We start from the raw sequence: 19,005 nt of genomic DNA on the forward strand, positions 1-19,005 counted from the left end.
ATTGCATGTTCCTAGTTTTTCAAGTAATTAGCCCATCTTTATTTTACTGGATGGCCAGCGAGAAAAGGGGCCTAAAACCTTAAAGAGGAGTGAATTCTGTAATGGAGACAGTGTAGTGTACTGGGTAACAGTCACACTTGCATGAGTACACGTCTACTTCATTGTTGACTGCGTGAGGAACGGGAGAAGGTCCGCCTCCTCACCACGGTGAGTTACGGATGCTAGCACGTGTTCGTGGTGCCTGTGCACGCACTCAAGAAATGGAACTGCTAGTCTGGCTGTTGTGATTGACTCTGTCTCTTGAAGGCTGGTAAATTTCAGCCAAGGAGAAAAGTTAGGCCAACCTTCAGCTTCCCAACCCCATCCTACCAAATGCTATGGTCTTCATGTTTGTGTCCTCCCCAGCACCCCTGTGTTGAAACCCAGTCTCCAGTGCGATGGTGTTTGGAGGTGGGGCCTTTGGGAGGCAATTAAGTCTGAAGGGTAGATCCCTCACTGAGGGTAGAGCTCTTATCCAAGAAACCCCAGAGAGCTTCCTGACCCCTTCAGCCATGTGAGGACACAGCGAGAAAACACAGGAGCTAAGAAGCAGGCCTTTCCCAGACACTAAATGTCTGAGCACCTTGATTCGGGACTTCACAGCTTCTAAAACTGTGAGGACTGAATTTCTGTTGTTTATAAGCCCCCCCAGTCTGTGGTGTTTTGTTACAGCAACCCGAATGGACGAAGACACCAAGCCCAAAACGGAGCCATTGAATGCCTTGGACAGGAAGGCGGCGACGAGGGTGCAGCCCCTCCGGGTTCTCTGGGCCCCAAGCCTCTGACTGTGTACACCTGCCCTTCCACTCAGTCCACACTGACACCGGACTCCTTTTCATACGCAGAATTCGGGTTTTTGTGGTTCTCCAGGCAGCTGGCAGCTCGAATAAGCGCATGATAGAGTTGCACTAGCTGTCCCCGCTGCAGGGGAAGCGGTATGGGCAAGACCTTCTTGAACGGATTTTGGAATTTTTGCTTTCTGAGACCTACGCTTCACTTCTAACAGTAGATTCATTATTTGAACTTTATACATTTGACTTTCAAACCGGTTTTCGGCAATGCCTTGTGACTTCTGGTGCTGTCCTGCCTGGATTGGGCCTGCTCAGATGGACAAGCCCGATTCCCCAGAGCCAGTGAATTCTCTGCCGAGTCTCAGCCTCACTGTCTGCAGCAGAAGGTCCGACAGGATTGCTCTGTTTTCTGTAGGTAGAGCCCTCACAGCTGAGGGGAGGAAATGCCCGCTTCCAGAAGTCAGGTTTTAGCTAAGAGCCCAGTCTGAGCCTCAGAGTTTCTCTCATCCTAAAACTTCATGTGAATTTTTCAGTTTATCATTCACAGATGTTCATTTTTAACATAGAACTCTTTTCAAATATTTTAAGTTTCAGCTTCCAAAAACGTTAAGCTTCTGCATACCCACGAGGACTGCGGGCCTGAGTAGAGAAGTGCCGTGGGCTTTATTTGACCAGCACAGAAAGGAGCCTCGAGGATAATGTCTTGCTAGTCCGAGCTCTGAGCAGAGCTCAGATCCCGAGGCAAACGATACTGACCGCTGCGGTTAGGAGTAGGGTTGGTGGTCCAGGTGGTGGTGCCTGAGTGTCGCGGTTCTGCGGGGATGCCCCGTGTGGCAGAAGTGGGAGAGGCAGCTGGGGAGCCACTCCTCTGGTGTGAGGGCAAGCTGTGGGCCCAGGGGAGGGCAGCCCGCCTGACGTGGCTTCCCGTTGTCCCTGAGCGAGTGGACCATAGGTTTAACTTCAGTAAAAAGAAGCTTGTACTTCTTTTTTTTTTTTTTAATTATTTTTTTATTTATTTTATTTTTTTTTTTTAAAGATTTTATTTATTTGTCAGAAAGAGAGAGGGAGAAAGCACATAAGCAGGCAGAGAGGCAGGCGGAGGCAGAGAGAGAGGCAGGCTCCCTGCTGAGCAAGGAGCCCGATGTGGGGCTCGATCCCAGGACCCCAGGATCATGACCTGAGCCGAAGGCAGCGGCTTAACCCACTGAGCCACCCAGGCGTCCCAAGAAGCTTGTACTTCTATAGAAATCTGAAACATTTGTCCCAGGAGTGAACTGTTGACACCTTACACGGGCATGTTAAACTTATGTCAGGGAAATAGGCTGTTTGGGGAAGGTTCCCTCTAGTTCTATAGTACTGGGTGTGTCGGACATGAACACAATTGCAGTTGTGACCGTTGCAAATTGGAGATTGTAGTTCTCTGTCGACGAAGTTGTTTCTCAAGAAATGACGAAGTGGGCATCCCGGGAAAGAAAAAGTGTTCAAGCCAGCAAAAGGAGAGAACTCCTCATACTGAGTGTTGAAATTTATCTTTCAGTTTGTAAAATTTCTCTGCCCCTACCCATTAAATAGGGGGCATGTTGAAGAAACATTACCATATTCGCTTTTTCAGTTTTTCCACCCTGCAGGCTTGCCTTGTATAAGCCCATACGGAATACATGTTGGTTGTGTGCCCGGGAGCTTGAGATGAAGCAACCTCCGTGGATAGGACATTAAACTTACACAATGTTATGTGTCCATTATATCTCGGTAGAGCTGGAGGGAAAATAAAAATGACACAACTTACCCAAAAACCCACTAAAAAAAAAAAAAGAAAAGAAAAATGGGGATTATGTACTAGAAACAAAGGTGATTACTGACTTACATTTTGTATATTTACCCCCTTCTTTAGTTAGTGAAGAGTTCAAGGTGTATTTAAATGAGCAGTTAAGTTTGGTGACATTTCTCTTTTGTCCAAGAATAACGGGGGTACAAGAGGCCACCCTTCCTTTGTAGCTATACATGACCGAGTGGATATGGGCATGGCTATGAGGGTTTGACTGTTACTGGCATGCAAAGGGGAAGGCTCCTTGGCTTTCCATAGAAGCATGGAGGTGAGCCTGCCCCAGGGTTCAGAATGGCGAGGGGACAGAGGGAACCAGGCAGCTCTATGCCCCGCAACTCGTTCTGCTTTTCCAGTCTCGCACATCCATCAGATGCTTTCACTTACTCTGCAAATTAAAAAGTCACATACGAAAACTGCAGTTTGTGTTGACTTAGTCCACCTTTATTATGACTTTCCTTTACAATCAGTGGGAGAGGCTGCTTTCTCGAACCTGATTTTGTTCCGAGCGGGTTTTTTTAATCATGCAAATCACCTCTAGCGGTTTGGTTTCGGATATGAATGTAAATCATTACCAATGGTAAGTTTCATCCATGTATTAAAAATGACACTTTATGTAACAATTGGCTGTAAGCACAACAATAAAAAGGATGTAAGTATTTATTTAATGTCGCACTAAATTAGTTTGATCTTTACCCCTAGTCATTTCCTTTTTGGAAATGATTGTTAAGCTCCTGCAAAATCCAACTGTTAACCACACTGGGATCTAAAATAGCGGGGAATTTAAATCACTCTGAGCTTAGAAATCAAGAGGCAGTGTCTTTTAATTCTATTTCACGGTGAATTCTAAGCTCTCAGTTCTTCCATCACTTCACTACTGTTCTTCAACCAAGTTGATACAGCCAAACCCTGAAGGAACATCCCGGAATTTTCATTATATTTACAAATGCCCCAAACTCTTTAAATGGTGTACTGTAAACTCAGTGTGTGTCAATCTTGATGCTGCGTGAGGCACAATATTACAGAGTGGCAAAGGGCCCAGACTCTGAGGAATACATAGAAGTTACTGGAATCAATGCCTGGTATAGAGTAAGCACCATCTAAGTGTCTGCTATTATTTTCTATTTTAAAGGAAATGAGTCCCTGGTGTCCCCCCCACCCCCCCGTGTCCCTCTTTCATGCTGTGCCACACGCATTTGTCCTTCTCAGGTTACCCCATCACTCTACTCCAAGAAATGTTATGACTTATCACATCTGGTCTATCGTGAGACTGAAATTGGGGGGAAAAAAAATATATCAAGGCTTTCAAGCCAACTTTCCTTCAGAAGAGCTTGTCCTGAGGAGTATTCATGGTTCCTGGAGATGGGATTTGAATTTTTCTTCTGCAAGTCAGCTAAGTGGATTACAGTGCTCGGGGGTCACAGACTGACTCCAAACGGGTGGATCTCTGCAGTCTTTGATGGCCTTTGGGACATGATGTGACAAGTATCATCCAATTGCCTGTCAATCAATATTTTGATGGAAAGCTTTTCTGGTTCCTCATTTTAAACCCAAACCTACCGGGGCACCTGGGTGGCTCAGTGGGTTAAACCTTCTGCCTTTGGCTCACCTCATGATCCCAGGGTCCTGGAATGGAGCCCTACATCAGGCTCTCTGCTCAGCAGGGAGCCTGCTTCCTCCTCTCTCTCTCTGCCTACTTGTGATCTGTCTGTCAAATAAATAAATAAAATCTTTTAAAAAAATCATTAAAAACAAAACAAACAAACAAAAAAAACCCAAACCTAACAGTCCTGATGGTACTTCAGAAAGTTAAAGTGTGTGGTGTTTTTTGTTTGTTTGTTTGTTTTTTAAGGATTTATTTATTTGACATACAGAGATCACAAGCAAGGCAGAGAGGCAGGCAGAGAGAGAGAGGAGGAAGCAGGCTCCCTGCTGAGCGGAGAGCCCAACACGGGGCTTGATCCCAGGACCCTGAGATCATGACCTGAGCTGTAGACAGAGGCTTTAACCCACTGAGCCACCCAGGTGCCCCTAAAGTGTGTTTCTAAAATACCGATGGGGGATGTCACATGATTATAAAGCTGCTAATATATACATGGTCATAGCATCTAACTTGTATAAAATCCTATTGTTATTCTAAATACAACTATCAGAGTTTCTTTCAGAACAAAAACAATGATCATCCAGATTGGGAATAAGGAAATAATGCAATTGTTTATAGTCAAACAAATTAAAGTGTTTTTAATGTTTTGTAAAATACTACTAGCAGGGAAATGTTTCAATCTGCAAACTTATTTATCCAGAGGTTACAGATAATGCCATTTGACAGGTTTTTCTCAGTAGTATTTTCAGACAATCATCATTGCCTCTCACCACTGCCTCTATTAGGCAGCCCCCAATTTACAAAATAGTTGAACTCCTAAGTGTGAAATTCATACACCAGATCCACCCCCCTTCCCCTTTTAAGGTCATCAAAGGCATTTAAAGAAATGAAGACACTTTGTATCCTATACATGTATCCACAGCTTGCTTTGTGCGACTCTAAGCCTGACCCACGTGCTGCCAGAAAGCTGCTTTCGAAACACATCACTAGAGCTGAGGACATCTAATGTCTGCGCTGCCCAGCACCCGGGTACTTTAATGGTAACACCAACCCTGGTTTTCCTCTGTGAATTCACCACTTCCCTATTCTCAAGCTATGTGAGTTTAGTTGGAAGTGACCTCACCGCCAGGTGCCAGCGTGGGTCTCCATTACCTTAAGATGATCAGTGAATTTATCCCGGAACCCCAGCTTCCAATGTCCATTCTGATTGGTTCAGGGATGGACACATTAACCAATTGGAGTCAATGGGACACAGAACGACCTTTGCTGGGCATTCTGTGAAGAAGGAAAAAATAAAGTTTTCCATCTCTCCTATGGGAGCAACCAAAAAAGAAACCTCTCTCTTTCCTTAGAATGAGTGGTAGGAGAAGGTGAAGTCTGCGGGGGGGTCGGGGGGCGGTGGTGGCAGCCATGTTGCTAAGAAAAGAGGAGAGCCTGGGGCCACTGGGGGTGGGAAGCGTCCACCCCACCGTGTGGGGCCTGAAGTAGAAGACAACACTGCAGAAGCCAGGCTGTTTCAGCTAGAGCTGGAAAGACCTGAACCATGGGGAGTACAGCGTGAGATTTTTTATCAAGCTTCACAGGAGCCAGGCACAACTCTGGAATTTCAGTTATGGATGGAGTCAGTCTATTTCCTTCAATGTTTGTCAGTCTGAGTTACATTTTCTGTGACTTGCAACATGAAGAGACCTAAGTTACGCAGGCAAAATCATCCAGAATGGAAAGGAACACTTGGGCTCCACAACTTGTATCCCCCAGACTTCCATGGTGCTACCTCAACCATGATGGGGAGTGGGAGGAAAATGAACCATGCCCAGGCTGTCCATCAGTAAAACAGGGAAGACATCCAAGGATGGCTTCCATGTTGAAGCCAGGGAGGAGAAGTAAAAGAAGAAGTGAGAGACACAGCTTAGGTCTTTGGAGTTCTGCTCAGGCATCCCAGAGAGGAGAGTCTGAGTTGGCATCACTGTCTTCTTCAGCAACAGCTCCATAGTAATTGGGTATTTGGGAATTAGCATCTGTCTGGTTCTTCCAATTGGTTGGTAAGGTAATTACGAAAAGATGTCTAGTTAATAGAAGAAATCGTTTGTTAATGGGAACTATTCTTTATCTTTAAAAAAAAGAGAGATTGCTTATTTTCAATGCAGACAAAATAGATTTGCTATGCCAAAAAAAAAAAAAAAAGACATGAGAGTAAGTGTTTCTCAGTGGACACTAGATTGGTAAACCACTCTTTTAAATAAGTACTATATTTATTCAATTATCATTTCTGAATTTCTCATTTATAAATAATTTTTTGTTAGACTTTAAGGGCCACAATTAAATGTTTTGCCTTGAATTTAATGTTAAGCATGTCTGAGATGCTTTCCATGGGTTTTCTCTTTTTCACAAATTATTGCTCTGCCTTGGTAAATAAAATGAAAGGCAAAACAATGAGACCTGTGGACAAGGAAACATTTCTTTATAAAAAGAAAAAGAATATTCTTTCTTTGTCCTTTCTGAATTTAGAAATTTTCCCCTATATAATACTGAAATGTTTAACAATTCATAAAAAACATAAGCATCTACATTTAAACACAACCTTAAATATAGCCCTGTAATTTCTACCAGGAACCTTGTAAAATATGATGAATATACATATGTGGATACTAAACTTAGACCATTCAACATTCACATGGAAATGCAGCATTACATACAATATAATAAATATCCAGGATATCAAATCCACAAATTGATCATTATTTTGGTTTAGATTCTCTTACCAGTTAACACTTTTACTGCATAATTTATTATAATAACCTTACAAGTTAAACATAACTAATTAGAAGCAGAACTTAACTAATCTGCTGAAATAACACAATTCTCAATATTTTGCAGCATATTTTAACCTATAACATCTAAAATTGTCATTTTGACAAGAAAAACACATCCATATAACTAACTACTCACTTAACTTCTTTTCAACGTTTAAAAAAGGTATGGAAAGAAACAGAAGCTAATCTTATTTCTGAGATAATTTTATTGCCCTTGCTTTTGGGCTTTGGCAATAAGTGTCTCAAGTTTCAATATATATCATATAACTTAAATACTGTATTTACAAAATATATAACTTTTTTAAGCAAAATACTATACAAAATACTGTTTTTACACATTTAAAGGGTGCTTCCCCTTACAATGTATGAGAGCCCTTTATGTTTTTACCTTTAATTTTCCCACCTGCTTTTAAGATCCCTCTCTTCCCCATTATTTCTGAGCTGGGGTTTTAATAGTAGCAACAGGTCTATTATTAAAGAACGAAACCAACAACACTATATGTTAACTAACTTGAATTTAAATTTTTTAAAAAATGAAGCCAAGGATAGAAAAAGTGCTGTATATCTGACTGAAATTTTTCTAGATAAATTCTCCTAGTTAAAAGGCACTTAAAATCCAAACCATACATTTTACTTTTTACGTTTAGATTCTTCCCTTTTGTCACTAAACATCTCTAGCAAACACTTTTTAGGCACACAGTATCACTAAGGGAAATTCGTTTTAATTGCCCTTTTTTCGAAATGCATGAAAGGGAAACTAAGCACCCAGTACTTCTGTTAACTTTCCAGCATCTGTTTCTATGGGCGAACCATATGATTTCTTCACCTAAAATGTTGAGAGAATAAACGAGATCCTGTTTACTGTTCCTTGCTGCTAGAAGAAGTGTCTTTCATAAACGCCTAATATTCACCCACTTCTGCTGAGTTCCACAGCTGAGTTCCATAATCCAGGATCTTTATCCTGAATACGGACCAGGTCTTCCCGCGTGAAGGCTCCTTTCTGTTCTTTCTTGTTCAGGAGTCAGATTATCTTCCTGGTGTGTCAATATATATTTCTAAACCAGCAAAAAATGAACCCAAACCTTGTCAACTCTGCTTCTTCCTCCTCCCAAATCCATGCACTCTGTGTATGATCGGCTATCCGTTGGGTAACGGGAGCTCAGCGCCAAGCGCCAGGGTCTGGGACTTAGAGGAGGCAGGGGTCAGCTCACCAGGCCTGCACGGTGAGAGGCTGGCCGGAGGGGCTACTTGCAAGTGTGGACGTCAGTCATGCTTTCACACCTCCTGCAGCGGACGTAGCAGCACCAAATAAACTTGCACTCGCACCTCTCCACGTGCCTGACCACGTGGGTGTTGTAGCCTCGGCCACAGCAAAGGAGGTTGCAGCCGTCTGCGCCCTCCGACGTGCGGTTGCATTCTCTGCCTTGGGTCCCAGGGATCCCTAGTTTCTTATCCTCGACACAGTAATTGGGAGACTTATTAACGTAGAGGAGATCATCCTTGCGAATGGGTATTTTCTTCTGATCTTTGTCTCTTCTGCGCATTTTCCTCTTTATTTTGTCCGAGATTTGGACACTGTTTTCGTATTTATCCTTCAACAAGTGGCCAATCTTTTCGAAAGAAGACATAGTTTTCCAGCACGTTTTCACAGCGCAGGAGCCGGAAACTCCGTGACATCGGCAATCCACGGACATCAACTTGGCGACAGCCTGAAACCAACCGTAATGGTATTAAATAGCATTCGTGAAGGGTTTTCCCTCCGCACCCCAAGCCTGACTTGACCTCATCCCTTCCCTTTCTGGGTCTGCTTAGTCCTGCCTAAAGGTGATCGCTTTGAAGGCGAAGGCTCTTTACAGTTGCTTCAGGGTTCAAGTGTTCTGTCCTTCTCTTGACCCTGCCGAGCAAACACTCCCAAGTCTTGAAGTGGTGGACCGGGCTGCTACTGTTATCGGGGGCGATCTGAGACAATAGGGCGATCTATTTCTATTTCTTTGTAGAATTCTGGGTGTGAGAGGATGCCCACGCGTACTTCCCTGTTCCTGACACCAATCACCTTACAACTCAGAGTGCGCGGTTCGTGGACCGGCAGCACCGACAGCCCTCGTGGGAAATGCAGACTCCCAGGCCCCACTGCAGACCCACAGCACCAGAATCTGCATTTTAATAAGATTCTCCGGTGACTCCTACGTGCATTAAGGTTGGAGAAGCACTGGGAGGGCAGGTGTCCTGGGCGCTCACGTGCACAGAAGCATCAGGGGAATTTAACGAGTAACCGGGGCTCTAATCCCTGAGATTCTGACTTAACCCGCAGAGGTGCGGTCCGGGCAGCGGCGCTTCCATAAAACTGCTCAGATGATCCTAGTGGGCATCCAAGCATGAGATCTACCCAACTGAGAGCTCCGGCGTTTGATCACTGTAAAAGTCCCTTACGTTCACGTGGGCGTGGGGGGTGGGAACCGCGTTATCCTCTGGTCACAGACCACATGAGAAACCCTGACTAATCAACTTAAGTCGGTCAGAAGGAGAAGGGGCTGGAGAATGTGGTTGCTCCCAGCACATTCTTCCCCTCTTCTGGAAAATTAACTCAAAACATATGTCCTATTCCTGATGGATCGGTAGCACCATCCCCTTCTAGCAGAGGGGTAATATATGTATGTAACTTTTCAATTCAAAGTGCAGAGTTTGGTGTATTCAGACTGAGGAATTCAATGAAATTACATATATCCATAAGAGCCCAATGCCTGGCCCACATTAGAATCTAAATAAATATCCCCTCTCCCGAAGAAGAAGAAGAAGGTACAGGGAGAGTTGAGAGAAAAATTTGAAAAGAGGCTAACAGTGCAAAGGCAAGGTAGAGATTTCAAGAACTTTAGGGTTCTGCTGTTTTACACACCGGGCTAGTCAACACAGCTTCCTTCAGTCCCCAGAGGATGGCAGAGCAGATTAATAAATCGCCAGGGCAGCTCTCGTGTTGACGGTCTGTCAACATGCTGGGTAAAATGAAAAAGTGATCTGTCCGTTCAGTAACATGGAAATTATGTGTGTAATCACACCAAAGAAAGGAAAAACTTCACCACTTAAATTCCACTTACACTTCTTATCAAAACTATAAAATGACAAGGGTTTATGCTTGGCTATTTTATGCTAAACCCGACACCGACATGTTTGTGGAATGTTAGGTTTCCTAACAAATTAGAGTTTCTGAACTATCTAATGAGACAGAATATTTCGGACAATTTATCATAGTTGCAAACTTGAGTGAGAGCATATGGTATTGATTTGTGTAATATTTGATACTTATTAGTGTTTAAAATAATAAACAGAATAATATTTAAACCCTGTCCTTTATAGAAGAGAGCACATATGCTTTTTGTGAATTCACAAAACGGAGAAGCAAGTAGCTATGTCTATTTCTTATTAATGCCAGGCAAAAGATAACTCTCAATGATAATGAGAGCAATTCATCAAGTATGGCACACAAAAAAATAAAGTATGGCGCAAACGCTTATTTGCTTAAATTTATGGCACTCGATAGTCACAAAGACTTCAATTCTTTCAAATGGTTCCAGGCAAATAAATGTTCAAATGAATGCAATCTGCGTATTTTTGTTCAGATTTTAAAGGCTTGAAGGATATGAGAATAAGAGAGCTCAGTTAATGCTAGGTAATAACAAAACAAATTGTCCAAAGAAAGCCAAAAATCGAAGAATGTCTGTTTATGTATTTAAACCTGATCAGCATTCCTTCCAGTCATCACTTGGTGATTTAAAGCCGGCTCTTGCTCAGGATCTTACTGAAAGGCGGACTTTTTCTTTCATTAACCAGTTCAGACATCACGTATGGTGTTGCCAAATTGCAAAGCATGGAAGACAGAGTAAATGCTCACCAAATACTTATGGAATGGTTAGTCCAGCTCACTGGAACAAGTTTTAACTCATTCTCTGTTGGTCATATGAATTGGAAGGAAGAGTTGAAAACCACCTTTAGCAAAAGAGTCCCTGCCAGGAGAGTCAATGGTATGGGGAGACCTTGATCCTGCTGGGTTCTCCTCCCATTCCTCAGTCCACAACTGTGTCAGTCCCCAGAGTGACATATTACTTGGTTTGAAAGATACAAAGAGACTGATTTTCAAATCTAATGGTACCACCTGCTGAATGTGTATCAGAATTTTGGGAAGATTTTCCTGCCAGAGGAAAACTAGGGTCTTTTAAATACCTGGAGTTGATTGTAACTTTTCAGGGATGATATTTTGAAGTTTTATTCTAATACCTTTCAATTTCTTTATCTTTTTGTCCTTAATAGTAAGTATAAAAATGGCATTTTTATCATCTACATATCTTACATTTTATCATATATATTTTATATTATATATAGTTTACCATATATATTATATATAGTTTACCATATATTATATATAGTTTACCATTATATATAGTTTATATATATATATATATATATATATAGTTTAGGACAGAAAGCCAAATAAACTTCAAGGAGAGGAATTCCAATAACTTGACATGCAATTTAAATGACTATAGACCCAAAACACTCTAAGGAAGAAACTTGGACAAATAGGGATTAAAATAAAGCAACGTAATTACCACCAGGAGAATTGGATGAAATGCAGAGTTCTAGGGCAGATCTCTCTCTCTCTCTCTCTCTCTCTCTCTCTCTCACACACACACACACACACACACATGCTGTAGAACTTGGCTGTTTCTTAGAGCACCTCTTCATAAATTGTTTTACTTGATTTAGTTTTGTGGGAAGAAATGCCTTGCACACAGTAGGTCATTAATGAACATGTACTTACATATTATTCCAGTTTTACCAACAATCAACAGCATGGTTAAGACACTTGCCTTTTACATTAAAATGTACAGCTGGCGATATATGATCTAAAGTCTTTGTATCCAACAGGAGAATTTTAGTAGAACAGAGAAAAATGAAAGTGGAAAATGGAGTATGTTTAAGGAACTTGCACGAACACTCCACAAAAAGGTATATATTCTGAGCTTTTCAGCTAGGATTCTTAATTAATGTCAAATAGCCATTCTGGGCTGTAGTGATAGCAGTCCTTTCCTGCTAACAAGAAAAGTAAAAGGATAGCAACCGTCTGAGTAGCATGTGGTTATGAGAAAATTCTTTTCTCTACTCTAGTTGAGTTGTTAGGGTTTATAACGATATTAACAGAGGAATGTTTTGTGAACTATTGCAAACAGATGTGCACATTTTGGTGGAATATTTTTAAACTATGGAAGAGCAATTAGGAGGGTAGCATTTAATTTACTGGGCTCTTTGCGTTAAGTTTTGGTTTGATAAACTTCTAATGAACTGAAATAGGAAAGATGTATCATTGATACTTAATGTAAAAATAGAAACTGCTTGAAAAATGGGCTGCGGAATTGCTGGCCCCACCATTTTGACTCCGAGGTAACCCAGCAGGCAATGATGGTTTTATCCAAACTTTACATAAATGACCCAAAAAACTGCTGCAGAACATTTTGTTATGAGCAGTTCATTTTGTCAACTATCAGATGATCTGGTTAAGTTTTTAGGAAAACGGTGACATAAGGTTGGATGGTTATATGTAGAATTCCTATTCCTCTGACCCATTTTGTCTCTTTCAGTCCAAAAATATATTTGAACCTGCAGAAAGGCAAAACACTTATGTGTTGTTCAAGTACTTATAAATATTCTTGAAACAGGTCAATGAACATTTGGGGTTGGGCCCCTCCCACTTTTTTGAGTTACTCATCATAAAGCAAATTATGGGGTAGGGAAACTTAAAAGTTTATGAGGTGGACAGGGGAAGAATGGAAATATTTTAAGCACACCAAAAGAAATACCCATAAATATTCCAAGTCACATTATTCCCAGAAGTTCTGCCCCTGGAAGACATCACATCATTCTGTTAGCCAATCACCATTCAGCAACATTATTCTTGGAGTCATAACTTTAGGAATGGTGTCAGAAACCAAGTGGGAATCAGAGTACTTAAGGTCAGCGGTTAGAAAATCATCTATCCTGCTCACAGCACTACTAAGCGCCAGTACCCACATTTCTCTGAACGCTTTCCTACATTTTGAATTTGGGATTTTGAGACCAAGAAAATCAACTCAATTGAATGCAGACCTTGAACTTTACCCAGAAGAATATGCCTATTAGATTAAAATCTTAATTGCCAATCTTAAAAATGGAGTTGGTTGTTCTTCCTTGTTAGATAATAGCCTGCAAACTTGGTTGTTTTTTGTTGTTGCTGTGGTGCTGGTGCTGGTGGTGGCGGCGGGGTTTTTTTTTGGGGGGGCGGGGGGCCACCAGTGGAAAGAAAAATACAAAAATGTTTGAGTTGTAATACTTCCTAAAAAAAGACCAACAAAAACAGCAGTCCAGGTAATATTTTGTAATATTTTAAGATTCCATCTAGACCAATGGGGAACAAAAAGATTCAGTAGAGAGAACCCTGAAATTGACACAAACGGAATGTATATGTTTAGGCTGAATTTTTTTCTGCGTAATTAAAATGGCAGAAACCCCAGTAATGTGAGGAGATTGTTTTTTTTTTGCCAACAAACACAGTGGATTAAAATGGATGCTAAATGGTTGTATGTTTTTAATAAACTCAGAATATAAATAATAGTTTAAGATCAAATAGTTACAGAGGCAAATACTGTTACCTAATTTGAAACAACACACGAGACAGAATAAAACTAAGTAGCTGCTTCATGATACTAATTAAAATACAGTTAGAATATTTCTGACCTTCTCACAAGTTTGGGGATAATCTTTATTCAAGGGAATTAATTATGACATGAATTTCTAAGTTTTGTTTTCTAGTTAAATTTTTAAAAAGCTCTACCAAATTATTTCAAGAACGGCTAAAGAAGATTTAAGATCTAAATCGATAATCAATATTCATTTTTTGTTTTTAAAATATATTAATTTGACTTATTTTAGTATTTTTCTCATTTGAATTCTAAAGTTTTAAAGAACATACATTTAAAAATGTAAACTTATATTTAACCCTCTTTTATAGTCCTATGTTGGAAATAATTTTAAAAATCCTTTATTGGAGAATATTTACATGGAAGCAGAACCCCATTCATTGAATTTTTTTTCATGCAAAACTTTAAGGAGAAGAGATATGTGCATAACTACAGTATTAAACAAGAGTTACTTTAGTGTGATCAGCTAACTTTCAAAGCTTCTCAACAAAAATATGAAAAGCCTACCTAGCTATTTACTGACTTTCCTACTTTCTATTTTGCTATTTTATATCAATATTCAAATCGAATTGAAAATTCAGATTTGAATTTGAAGTGTTATGGTGATAATAACATTTATGGAGTTTTCTGTTTTTGTATTATAAACCAGAGTGGTTAAGCAAAGAAAGCTGGTTGAAACTTGCACCTATTCTACATGAGTTCCATTTATTCCAAAAATGTAAAACAAATGCAACACGTATTTTAAATATTCCTGACAGACACGGCAACTTGTTTTAATTTATTTCAGGAGATTGTGGAGGATTGCAATGACTACTTTGGGACTTTTACAGGTTATTGTTGGATATTACAATAATATAGGACATGTGCTGATATTCCCCGTCCTGAAAAGATTATTACAACATAGAAAATGTATATTCATAAGAAAGTTTGGACTGTTTTAGGAAAATCGCTATGAATTGCCAAGTAATTCAGCTATGTTGTAGAACTCAAACTTTATGGTGTCAATAGTCATTTAAATAAATATGTAAAAGGTAAATTAAGTTACAAATTGATTCCATTTTGAGAAAACTTAATATGAAAAACCAAAATTCATAAAAAAGGTTAATTAGATGGTGGTTCTTCAAATTTGCCTACCCTTCAGTCTTATATATATTTAAGCATTCATACATATAATATATCTTAGATTCTTATCTGCACTTATTATTTTTACAATGGATCTATATCACTTTATAATAAAATAACTAATTATCTTTTTAAAAACTTTGTTTTACCAAAATGTTAGTTAAGAGTTATATATTCCCGGATGTATTCAAGAATGCCTGCTAGAGAATGTAAGGACATAATGATAACATGTTTGGGAGTCATTTCTCACTAAAAATAGATTTTAAAAAATCAAAATGTAAATTTGAGATGGAATTTGATTCAGTCCTATTAGAAAGGCAGATTCTATAGACGTTAGTCTGGCTCTCTCACAAATGGAACAAAATGACCCCAAAGGCACGTCTACGCCTATTATTTTATAATTAGTGTTCTGGGTGTACAAAGTACAAAATCACCAATACATTCTATAATCAGATTCAACTCCTATCAGACGGAGAACTGAAACTAGATCAATGTAGAAGTTATCCATATATAATAAACACACATACATATTATACATATGTATGACATATATATTTCTCAGACTACAAGTGTATGTTTTTCAAGTCATTTGGACAGATGCATTCAGAAGTGTAATCCTAGTGTTATTTACTTAAAGGCACTAGATTTCATTCCATTTTCTGATACGTACCTGCCTTCCAGCTTCGTTGTTGTGCAGGTTCATTGCTAAAAGTACTTTGCTTTCTTTTCCTGTAGTGTTTCTGATGGGGAAATCTAGGAACTTTCTGCTGAACCACATGCCATACTGGACATCGTCGGAGCAGCCCCCCCAGTGCCAGCCTTCGCTTGCTGAACCGCCATTCTGTAAGGTGGTGTCACAGGAGCACTCGGTCATGTTGCCTGCACTGCAAGACCTGGTCACAGAATGCACCAGGCCTGCTGCCATCACAGCATAAATAAATGCTGTTTCCTTGGTGCCTAGAACAAAACATAAATTGCTGAATGAAAGAGCCAAACCTCTGTCTGTTTATGTTCACAACAAAGCTTCCTGCTCATCCTCTTAGCAGGGAAGCTGTTTTTCAATTGCCTTCAATGGATGCTTTTAATGAGGACATATTTAGGAAGGACGATTTCATAGTGTTTCAGTCTTTCAAAAAAGCAACATTAATTTTCAGTATTTCACTTGGGGGGGGTTTATATATTGTGTATCGTAAATTGTCCTCACACCTTAGAATCATCTGTTTATTTTTAAAATTAAAAAATATGCCAACACCTAGCTCAGTGCTTAATAGACAATAAAAGTTCAATAACTATGTGTTGAATTTAAAATTCTCTGCATGGATACCACAAATGGCAATACAATGCCCCAAAGAGTCCAGATTATTTTTTAAAAAATTTATCATTTTGAATGTGTTCTCATGAAACACACGCTGAAAAATTTGGTGTGATTTTTGTTTGTATGTTGTATGCTGGTATGCAAATTAGGATTAAGCAAAGTCCAAAGCAATCAGTAGATGTTACAGTTAACTTTCATATCAAAAAGCGGGTTTTTTTTTAAGGAAGATATTATAAATAACAATCACAAATATTAATATTAAACAGTTAAATATCTTACATATTACTAGCACATCCTTTTACAGGCTGAAAGGCAATGAAAGGATTGAAATGTCACCAGAAAAATTAAAAAAATATATTATAGAAAATCATTGAATACATATTTAGCACACCTACAATGACGATTGAGCTAAACTCTTTGCAAATTAAAGTCCTATCAAAACATTAGCAAAATGGACTAGAAGAGACTCAGCAGGTGACCTTTTTTCTTTTGAGATGTTAAGATTAGAGTTGCATGCCCCTTGTCCAATATACCTTTTCAACAGCTGATGTCTCTGCATTTCATCAACTGAAACTTTTTTCTTCTTTTTCTCCTCCTCCTCCCCCTCCTGTTCTCCCTCCTTTTCCTTCTCCTTTTCCTCCTCCTCCTCTCTCTTCCTTCTTCCTCCCCCTTTTTTCCCCCCTTCTTCCTTCTTCACTTCTTTTTTCTTCCTCGGGGGCCAGGGCTCCTTCGGAAGGGCGTGCCGCCCAAAACGCAGCGGGGCAAGCGCAAGGCTTTGGCGGCGATGTGTGCAGGGAACGTGTGGGGAAGGGTCCAAGGAGGAGGGAGAACGGAAACGAATGTGAAAAACAACAACGAACCTTTCGGCTCCCAGGTTCTAAAACTCTCTGAATCTGCTGAGATTCCTAGAACAATCCTGGTTCCCTGTGCCTTTATCCCTACCGAGTAACCAGGCACGTGGAAGTGGAACTTTTACTGCAGCTTCCCGCGCCGCGGTGGTGCTCCGAGGAGGGAAGATAGAGAAGGAAAAGAGAACAGAGGGGAGAGCCAAAGTAGTCGTGCTCGGGTGAGCCGCACGTTGAGTTGCCCAGGACACTCCCTTTAGAAACCAGCATTATTCTGTCTACCCCGCGCTCCGAGGTGCCAACAAACGCGAGGCTGCGCTGCAATTAGCCCCTTGTCCAGGGCTCGGTGCGCAGCGGAGCTGGTTAAATCAAAGCAGATGCGGCGGCAGCATTCCCTGCTGCCGACATCATGTTTCTCCAGCTGGTCACCCACGTAGGGGGGCGCTACGGGGTCCGAGGGGTCGGCCGGGTGGAGTGTCAGTTTTTCTGTAACTCCTGCCCGGCGCCGCGGGAAGGAGGAAGAGCTACAGCTCCTAGAGCCCGGCTCCGGACCCGGGGGGTCACCCCCCTCCAGGACCGCACCTGCACCCGGGCCTGGCTTCCGTCACCCCCAGTTCTCGTCCACTAAAGGACCTCTTTTGGGATTTAGAGAGCGACGGACCACTCAAGCGCTACTCTGTTTACTGTACTCGGAGGAGTTGTCGCCCTCCATCCCGCGCCATCCCGGAGGGTCCCGGGACTTACCGCTGCTCAGCTCGTAGCCAAAAAGGGGGCTGGTGCCCGGCGGGGCGGCGGCGGTGACCAGGCAGTTCCACCTCTCGTGTCTGAACTGGCTCCTGCACTCCTGAATGCCCAGCCGCGCGCCCTCTCCGATGCTAGGCAGCAGGTACGGTTTCTTCTTGCACAGCTCCTTCTGGCGGCTGTTCAGCGGCAAGTTGGCGCAGCCCAGCTTCTCCGGAACCCCGAAGGAGGCGATGCCCAACCACCTGTAAGACACCGCCGTCCCTAGCGTGAGCCGCTCCCCAGCTCTCCTTTCCAATCCCAGATTTTTTCCGAAAACTGGGTCATCCGCCCTAGGAACCCCCCGTCTTGCTCCCCCTCTTCAACTGAAAGTTCCCTGAAGCTGGGCACCCCTTTTGCCACAACCCGCGTGCGCCTCTACTGCCCCCATACTCACATCCAATTTCCTTGGGCTCCGCAGGGGAACAGCGCGAGCACGGCTGCCCACAGCGCGCACAGGCGCGACAGTCCCAGGAGCGCCGCTCTGTCCATGGCCCCCGCATGGAGTCCCCCAGCCCCAGCCACTCCTCTGCTCTCGCTCCCCAGGGACCCGCCGAGCCAGAGGTCAGTTCCCCAGCACCGAGTTGTCCCTCGCCCTCTTTCGCCCTGCAGACAACATAAAAAGAAGGCCAGCGGTGATAGGGGCTCTCCGCAGCCTTCCCCTGGCTTGCAGGAAGCAGTGAGAGGAGGTGGAGAAAGGAGCCTGGGGCCCTCCTCCTGCGACGAGCTGGAGGTGTGCAGGAGGTGCGGGAGCGTCCCTCGCGGGAATAGGTGAGAAACTTCTGTTGATGTAGCTCTGTCTCCATCGCCCCCGGCCTCTCCTCCCATCTCCTCCCCCTGGCCGCGCCTGGAGCCTGATTGGCCCAGCCTCGGCCCCGCATCTCATCATCCCCGGACCTCAGGCTCCCATTGGCTGCGAGCGGGCTCCGCGGGGGGCGCTCGGGCCCGCTGCTCCCGGACTGCGAGTCCAGACCCGGGTGTGTTCTCGACCTTTCCTCCTGTCACGGTCTTCCGCGAGCCGGGCCCTGCGGGAGGGGTATGGATTCAACCAGAAGACGGCTAGGGCCGCTTCTGTCTTAGCAACCCTGGGGGAAGGCGTGGGTCGAATGGGAGATGTTTGAGTTCCACCCACCCTGCTCGAATTTGGATT

General features: G+C 42.3%; 1 protein-coding gene across 1 annotated transcript; it reads right to left on the reverse strand.

The window, feature by feature from the left end:
* Window positions 1–8,183: 8,183 nt before the first annotated feature.
* WNT16 (Wnt family member 16) lies at window positions 8,184–18,660 on the reverse strand. The gene is made up of 4 exons (XM_032870551.1): window positions 18,253–18,660; window positions 17,820–18,061; window positions 15,586–15,872; window positions 8,184–8,777 (listed from the first exon to the last, which is right to left on the reverse strand). The coding sequence occupies exons 1-4, from the start codon at window positions 18,345–18,347 to the stop codon at window positions 8,313–8,315; spliced, it is 1,089 nt and encodes a 362-aa protein (XP_032726442.1). The 5' UTR covers window positions 18,348–18,660; the 3' UTR covers window positions 8,184–8,312.
* Between the last annotated feature and the right edge of the window lie 345 nt (window positions 18,661–19,005).

Source organism: Lontra canadensis, unplaced genomic scaffold (genome assembly GCF_010015895.1).
Source record: "Lontra canadensis isolate GAN:19392208 unplaced genomic scaffold, GSC_riverotter_1.0 scaffold2, whole genome shotgun sequence".
Classification (NCBI taxonomy): domain Eukaryota; kingdom Metazoa; phylum Chordata; class Mammalia; order Carnivora; family Mustelidae; genus Lontra; species Lontra canadensis.

What these genes read in the sequence shown, in the direction of transcription:
- WNT16 (XM_032870551.1), bottom strand. Translation starts at nt 18,347, where the DNA reads ATGGACAGAGCGGCGCTCCTGGGACTGTCGCGCCTGTGCGCGCTGTGG. An exon ending in GGAGCCCAAGGAAATTGGAT is followed by an intron (nt 18,062 to 18,252) that starts GTGAGTATGGGG and finishes GGTGTCTTACAG; the next exon opens with GTGGTTGGGCATCGCCTCCT. An exon ending in ACAACGAAGCTGGAAGGCAG is followed by an intron (nt 8,778 to 15,585) that starts GTACGTATCAGA and finishes GGTTGGTTTCAG; the next exon opens with GCTGTCGCCAAGTTGATGTC.